Genomic DNA, 8,747 nt, shown 5'->3' with positions numbered 1-8,747 from the left:
CTTTTATTCTCCTCATCCACTTCATTTGGAACTTACAATTCATTGAAATTAGTGATCCTAATTTTGTAGCGCTTAAAACCATTGACAATTGTCTGTGACTTCACATCAATTGACCATACATCAACTGCATTTACAATTCCATCAATGACACTTATTTTTGCTAGTTCTAAGAAACGATCTTTTATCTGTTTTAAAAGTAGACAATTAAAACGCTAAATTGAAATCATAATTTACTAAAATATGAATTGAAATCTTAATACTGTACTACTAAAACATGAATTATAAAATAAGAAATTAAAACTATATTTTTTGTAACTACACCTCTATTAAGTTATAACCTCCTTATAGTAATAAAATTAGTTAATTCCACCATTATGACTATATAGAAGTTTTACTATACTATACTTGAAATGATATACGATTACCTGAGTAGTCAACTGATTGAATTTTGATACAATTTTATCTAATAAATTAAATAATAATAATACAAATTTTTTTATTAGCACAGTAATTAAATAACTGTGATTTATAATAATAATATTCTACCATTACTCTGATATTCTTCAATAAAAATTGAAATTGTTTTTTTTTTAATTATTATTTAAGGAATTAAATGGTGGTATTAGTTAAGGAATTACATGTATACGATTGAGATTCATAATAATTGAACTCATATTATTAAAAAGGTTAGGATATTGTAACACAAATTTTTGACATAACACACACACAAAAAAAAAGTTAAAACATTATATTGAACAGAAACACAACAAAATTTTATATTGTAACATGAGCAATTACCAAATATAAACACATAAATCAAGAAAACTAAAACAAGTTAGAAAATGTTACTAATAACACAAACTCCAAAAAGAAATTACAGAGAAGAGTAAGAAAGAGCACATAAAGATTTACAATACTACTAATTATGTTGTTTTAATCCACATAAAAATACACAATCACATATTTTCCTACCACTTCAATGACTTTCAGTTTCTCTGGTCTAAACAAGAATGTTTTTTACTTTTTCCCGTGTACTACCAAGGTTTTACTTACAGAAAGTAGTGATACAGAGTTTGTACTCACAGTTTTTTAGTAGAAGCTTCATGTATGTAAGCCATGGCTTCTTTTTCTGAGAGTTGTTCCCCTTCTACCAGCCCTCTTATTAAGGTGTTGGCATACTCCACAGCTGGAACACGCAAAGGAAACTCCCCAGATTTGAAACTTTCAACATCCAAAGGTGAGCACCTGGATCAAAATAATTAATGGTTAAATGAAGAAATTCTGATACAAAGGAAATGAATGACAAAAATGAAAATGTGGTTTTATGCATACGTAATAGTTAATATGGGGGTATTGCGCTCCTTTCCCAAGTAAACAACATTATGATACCAGCCCTTCTGCAAAGAAAAACCAAAGTAGATTGTACACAATTTCTTGGAAATATGATATCAATAAGAGCTTAAAATCGTCAGCACATAGAAATTTAAAAAAAAAAAAAAAAAAAAAAAGATTAGGAAAAAAAGCATCGCATAATACACACCTTTAGAGCCTCTAAAGAAATGGACCTTTTGTCTGCACTAGAGTTTAAAGCAGTAATATCTAAAAAAGGAAAATCCTTTTCATCAGTTGCAACATTTTCCTGAAGCAAAACATCATTGAGCTGTTCTAGCCTGTCGTAGAAGCGAAAGAATTAAAAAGATCAGTGGATGATTTCATTGAAATGATTCCACTAACACTAGCCCAAAGTTTCATTAGGAAATCACTGACATTCTTTCTATAACAAAGAACTCCTGTAAAATAGATTTATCTCGAAAATGGTAAAGATGGACCAATACAGTATAGAAATGAAAAAAAAAAACCAGGAAATGACATACGTAATTCTATTTAGGCACAGGTAAGCTTTTTCCTGGTCATTAGATTCAGGATTAAGGAAAGCAACCCCTCCAGTACCCCACGTGCGAGTAGAATTACGACCAAAAAATAATCGGTGAGGAAAAGTTTTCCACAAAGTCTCTTTTGGTGGATTTCTATCCATTGAACCAGAGCATGCCTTTTTCATGCCTTCCACCTGAAAATCCATTTATAACTATTAAAATATTAGAAAAATAAATAGCTTTGCAATAAATTAAATCATGGCTGAGACATGTGGAAGGTGATGATTATAAAAGCCATCACAGACTTCTAAACAAATGATCAACAAATAAGAATTCCCAACAGCAAACCAGCGTATGAATCCTGTTTAATTCACTCTCTAAATTCTTTTTAAAAAACGAAATATAAAGCCTTTGACTATGGTTAAACCAACAATCTCCGTGCCATTGAGCAATATATCCTCTATGCTAAGAACACTACACATTTATGCAAAAATATTAACCCAAAAATTGGAAAGAAGCGAGATAGGAGTTTGAAAGCACAAGACATGATTTCATGGGAGCTATAACAAAACCAAGACACTTATAATCACCCTGTCAGCTTTGTATTCATTATCATTATTCTTTTCAATTCTCTCTGGTCCCATCGTCCTTTTTCCTGTGACCAAGCTTAATTTTAAGGGATCAAAGATGACTACTTGATATTGATAGAATTATTAAGCTTAAAAAAAAGGAGCCCTAAATGCTGATTCAAATGGTTTAAGCTTAAGGAACATTTCATGCATTTCAAAGCATCTTTAATTTCAATCCAATCTATTTCAGAGCATCACTAATTCAGCATTGAGACCCTCATTGTAATGTCAAGTTACTACCTGTCCACCTTGAATATAGCAAAGGAATCTTGGTTTCCACATATTAGATCCAAATGAGGCATACCAAACGTCAACCTTCGAGAGCTCTGATCTCCAAGGGGCAGACTCTGTGGCCACTATAGCTGCATTCAATTTGAGCTCATCAAATGAAATAGAAATCATAGAAAAAAAAGAATTTTCAGACTTGGCATTTTGACTTCAAATTTTTACCATGACCATCTTCAACTTTCAGCTTCGAAAGGGGTTCTATAACATCCTGAAGAACTGCTTCAAGATTTTCTGACACCACATCCGGAGTCTTCTCATACTCATCTTCAGAATCAGAGCTAGAGATCATATGCTGGAATGACAAAGCAACTATTTCAATAGGGTGTGTAATTAACCGAATATTGTTGTATGGCAATGGTTAAACATAAGACAAAAACCAAATAAATCTTATAGTTAGTCTATAGTTCTTTTCTGAAAATGTATTTGACCAGAACTACATTTTCATTTTTAAATATCAAATACTAGAAGTGAATGATATTCTTCTTAATCAAAACAATTAGGAATTATCCAAAAATTGCATTATATATGCTTTTGATAAGTAACACATACCTATGCTATACAGATTCCTCTGAAAATTTTTCTCATTCAAGTCAAGCCAAAAAAAAAAAAAAAAAAAAAGAAAAATTTACAACAAAATTTAAAGAAGACTGCCTTCTATTCTTGTTTCCTTTGTTTTCACCATATGAACAATGTATTAATTAAAAATTAAAAGCATGCATTCTTTCTCCAGTGTGCACATGATAGCCCATGAATATTGAATTGTTGTACCTTTTATCTGAAAAGAACTCCTACCTCAAAAGTACAAGTACCACTTAAAATGGAATTTTTCTAAATAAAATAAATTGTTTGTTTAAAAATCTATTAGCTACACCAAAATGTGACGCAAGAGGGACATTTAAGAATATTCCCAATTAAAAGAGAAAACAAAGCCTCACCGCAGGTGGAGCTTTTTGACTTGTTAACTTTGTTGGCAATTCATCAGCCAGTGTTGGCCAGAAAGCACTTAATTTGTGGCGAACCTGAAAAACAAATATATCAAGTTATCATTGATACAGGTGTGGGGTAGCAGGGTAGAAAAAGAACTTATTATTTAGCAAATGTAAAGAACCAAGATAGTAAAATATCTTGTTTTTACCGCTTGTATTACACGCCATGTAGACTCAAATGGATAGGCCTCTGAAGATCCAGAGATAGGCTTGTGCTCCAGCAAAACTTCCATGCACGCAAGGACTGAATTTGATATAGATTCAAGATTGTATCCTCCTTCCAATGCCAATACGATTTTACCTTGAGCAAAATCCATCAACTAGAGAAATGAAAAGTAAAGGCAGAATGAGCTAAATAATTGAAAGTCAAAATCCATAACCAGATGCTGCAGCAAAAAGAGCAAAACAAAAATCTAACAAGATGAGAAATATTAATGATATCATCCATGTTATCAATAAAAGTGCAACAGCCCCTCTTTCAACAATTAAGGTTACATCGCCATGAAATCACTACCAAAAAGCTAAAGAATTTTAAATGCTAACCTTATTTAACATGACCGAGTATCCGTATGGTGTGACATGACAGCCCCCTAGAGGATCACCAGCAGCTGTTTCAAGAATTACACTAGAAATATTAATAACAGTAAAAAATGATTATAAAAGAGTCACTACAAGCACCACCAAGTCACCCAAGAATTAAAAAGTAATTCTGTTTGATTTAAGAAAGATAAGTACATTGAATCAACCATAGCAGCTAGTACAGGAAAATAGCAATGTGCAGAAAAAGGGTGCATCTCAACCTATTATGAATTTTATGCATTTTGTTCATGAGGAAGAAGGTATGAACTTGCTTAAGCATGAGTGTTCCAACCACTGCAGATTTGATAGCATGCGCAATCTTGAGGAATATAATAGGAAGAATCATGTAACAAATAAAAAATTACATATAAATAGAAGAATTAGTACAAACAGTAATAAAACACTACTATCAACTAGACATTGAGGTGGGCTCAGGCACCAAGGCTACATTTCACAACCATGCCAGCTCCTACTTCTTTTGTTCTATACAAGTAAACACTTTATTACACGTAAACGAAAAATGCTTTTGATCAAGGCCCATACATAAGAAAATCAACCTTCCTTGCAGTTAAAATAATATGTTTGAGATCTTTCTATCGTGATCATAATCTTGATAAATTTTCTAACTGAATTTGGCCAACTTTTTTTGGTTTCTATCTGAAAATCAATAGCTATATACTCAAAATTATTATTTTTGCTTTGTTTTTAACTACCCTACCATCAAATATTACCTAGATATAGGAAGTTTCAATGACAATTCCCCCTCCTGAAAAATAATTGATAATAATATTAATAGATGACGAGGCTTTTAGTTTTCACTGAAGTTGTTTCTTTCATTGAATGACCCCAATAAATAAATACCTGCTGAATTCAGTTAGTTTGTTTTGTTGACTTCTTTCCAATGTCATCACTTTACCCAGTTGAGTAATTGTAAACTTTTGCTGAGCAAGTAATATGTCATATATATCCTGCTTAGAGCAGATTATATGAAAAAGACTTCATTTGACACATATGCTAGAATGGTCATTACCATAGCGTTTGACAAATATTAGAATGAAAACGTAAGACACACTAACATAGTACTGTAGGTAAAGTAAAAGCTCCAAACCTGCATCAAATCCAGCAGATACTATAATTATGTCGGGAACAAATTCCTTGGCAACAGGAAGCAAAATATGGTCCCAAACTGCAAGATAGTCTGCATCACCACACCTCCCATTCTCCCAAGGAACATTAATGTTGTATCCTGCACCAGGTCCTTCACCAATCATAGTATAAAAACCGTCATCATTAGCAGGATAAAAAGTCCCAAACTCATGCCTGCATAAAAGGAAAACTTCATGTGATTAACATATAGGAGACCAGTACCATTGTCCCATGTGATAAAACATATACCTGTAGATTTTAGAGCCAAAGACTTTGAACAGAAAGAAGATAGAAATAACAAAAAAGGCAACAAACTAAAAAACTGATATATCGCAGCAGAGTCCTTGAGGAGAATAAAGAATTACTTACAGCAAATGTAACTTTTTCTATAAAACAAGATTTAAAAAAAGCCAGATATATCATGATCTAAAATCTACCAAGGTATCCATTATGAAGCTTTGCATGTGCAATATTACGTTAAAAGTCTGAAAATGAAGTAAGAGAAGAGATTAAGTTAAAATGTCTAATATACCTATGAACAGAGAAGAATAGGACACGAGGATCTTTCCAGAACATCTTTTGAGTACCATTACCATGGTGGACATCCCAATCAACAATCAAAATTTTGTTTATTCCCAGTTCTGGCTGTAATATACATATCAGTAAAGGGGTAGTAAGGACACTACTAAATAAGAGAAACATAGGCTAACCTCAAAAAGCAGTGTTTCATATTACATACAAGGAATAATATGTCCATGCTTGATTAAAAATAAAAAATAGAAAGAAAACTGGCCCTCACTCTTTCATTTAATAGAAAACTTGCTGCAATAGCCACATTGTTATATAGACAAAATCCCATTGCTTCATCTTGTTCAGCATGATGGCCAGGAGGCCTCACAACAGCAAAAGCAGAATTCAATTCTCCTTTGGCAACTCTGTCTGCCACCTATTGATATAACATTCAGAGTTAGGCTTTTAATTCATAATTAAGAAAAAGTAGTAACAAGTCTACTCTAACCATTATACTTTCTGACTCAACAAAGCAAAGACAACTTCATGCATATAAGATTGCTTGATTGCTACAAGATGGCATGTCATTGACCAAACTTAAGGAAAACAAAGAAGAAATAAATGGTCGCATTAAATTTCAATGACTTGAAAAGTATCACAAAAAGAAAGGACTTCATCCATTTAAAAGTCCATTGATTCACTATTTTTTCAATATTCTAACAGAATGTTTAGGAAAGTTGGTATCATACAAGCAAACTAAACTTGAAAAAAAGAAACTTTTAGAAATTTTTATGGCCACTTGACAGTGTATATAAATTTGATTATGGCTTAATGTAGTTCACTTAAAATTTGCTATAATAACATTTAATTGGAAGGGAAGCGAAATGTAAATCAACAAATTCAATAAACTTCCCTTTATAGTCGATCAAGTTTCAAAGACATCACAGAAACAGCCTTCTAGTGCCTTGGAATTGATCAGTCCAAAATACAAAAGGTGATTATAGCCACTATATTTTAAGCAAACCCCATTAAATTGTATTAACATTAACTTTTACTCTCTGAAACTTATATCATAAAGACACTCTTCACAGATTGATCACTAATATGCTTAAGCACATTTAGCACATTTTAGCATATAAGTGTATCATCTAAAGATAAGAGAATCACATAGGGAAAGACAGAAGATCATTCTTTAGCTGAGTAAACAAAAAAGCACAGATAATTTCCAAATTATACATAAGAACTCAATAAAATTTCAACTATGAGTCCCGACTTTACCTCAATAACAGAACCAGCAGCAAGGTAAGCAGCCTTAGATGAACCTTCATTCAAGTAAATTGAATTGAAATTTGATGCAATCCTATTTCTTCGCAAATCAAACTGCTTAGTGCTTACATTCCTAATCAGGTTAACATGATTTTTGGAGTGCACAGACAATATATATTTGTCCTCAGCTTCTTTGGCATTTAAAACCACACATCTACAAGATGAAAAGCAACATACAACATTTAGAAAAGCAATCAAGACAATTTAAAAAAAAAAAAAAAAAAATTCTAAGGCCTCCAACCAAAGAGACTATTCACATTAAAAAGCTGTACACAAGTAAGCTATAACCCAATTTAGTGTACCAAAAACATAAAAAGATAAAAGCAAATCTATATAAAAATAAAGCTTGACAGGTCAATGACACTTCATGTATAATTAATGTGAAATCCTTAAATAATGTAGTCTCTCCTGCATTTTCAAGAATCGATATAAAACTCCTCAGAAGTTAAATAAAAAATTTAAATACACTTCCCTAGCAAGAGAGACTGTAATTTAGTCAAAACTCATGCCGTCAAAACCAAATTTACCCATTTTTTTCTTTTTATTAATAAGTTCACAAAGATAAACGCTAAACAGAAAATTAATAACAAATTTACAGGTCTGTTTGGTTACCGAAAAAATGCAAGAAAAAGGAAAAGAAACAAAATTCAGACTTATTTCAGCTCAGCCTCACAAAAAAATAAATATACATGAAACATTACCAAACACTCAAAACTGTTCCTGTTCATTTCGCTTTTTCCCTTCATCTCATAAGCAACCAAACAAACCAATTACTACAGCTAAAAGAACATAATTTGATATTAAAAAACATTATAAATATCAAAATACACCTTCGAGGAATGCCAGCTTTTTGAAGCTTGTTCCAAATAGCTTTAATACGATAGGGATTCTCAGGATGATGATCACCATCAGGCGTGTGATGCTTACACATCCTGTCGTCGTAGAGTAAGCCCACGCGTCGTTTAATAGTCTTGCTCTCACTTGATTCCACCTCCATGTTTGTGTTCGTCCTCGTGCCCTAATCTCAATCTCTATCCGTCTCAAAGTGATTGAACTATAGAGAAAGAAATGGGCTCGAGTGAAGATCTGCTGGGAAGTGCGTACGAGGAAATTTGAGATTTGAATTAAATTATTATTATTATTATTATTATTATTTGCTCCTTTATTTTGGAAGATTTGGGGGGGAAGATGAAGAAGCTTCTAGTATGACGTCAACGACTGGGAATTTTCGGCAACTGAACTTCCAATCAATGCCATTGGATAAAAATCGACTCAAAAAGTATATTATATTATAATCTAGCTAAAAGGCCCGCACATTGCACGGGTTGTTTTTGAAATTGGTTTGTTTATCTTTTATGGTTATGAATTTAATTTTGATATTATGTTTTTTTTTTTGAAATTTCGATATT

The 8,747-nt window shown here is 32.1% G+C and overlaps 1 protein-coding gene across 2 annotated transcripts; it reads right to left on the bottom strand.

The window, feature by feature from the left end:
• Positions 1-901: 901 nt before the first annotated feature.
• LOC116111687 (histone deacetylase 5) lies at positions 902-8,335 on the bottom strand. 2 transcript variants are annotated; one of them, XM_031397828.1, is made up of 14 exons: positions 8,169-8,335; positions 7,291-7,492; positions 6,302-6,448; positions 6,035-6,147; positions 5,465-5,676; positions 4,321-4,385; positions 3,927-4,097; positions 3,727-3,810; positions 2,954-3,083; positions 2,744-2,865; positions 1,875-2,068; positions 1,541-1,670; positions 1,333-1,397; positions 902-1,245 (listed from the first exon to the last, which is right to left on the bottom strand). In XM_031397828.1, exons 1-14 carry the CDS (start codon positions 8,333-8,335, stop codon positions 1,080-1,082), a joined length of 1,968 nt encoding a protein of 655 aa, XP_031253688.1. In that variant the 3' UTR covers positions 902-1,079. The 2 variants fall into 2 exon arrangements, with proteins under 2 accessions (XP_031253688.1, XP_031253691.1); XM_031397831.1 differs by having other exon boundaries at positions 1,333-1,394.
• Between the last annotated feature and the right edge of the window lie 412 nt (positions 8,336-8,747).

This window comes from Pistacia vera, unplaced genomic scaffold (genome assembly GCF_008641045.1).
Source record: "Pistacia vera cultivar Batoury unplaced genomic scaffold, PisVer_v2 Contig649, whole genome shotgun sequence".
Classification (NCBI taxonomy): Eukaryota; Viridiplantae; Streptophyta; class Magnoliopsida; order Sapindales; family Anacardiaceae; genus Pistacia; species Pistacia vera.
The sequence above is the reverse complement of the archived record's forward strand: the minus strand, read 5'-3'. Positions and strand labels throughout refer to the sequence as shown.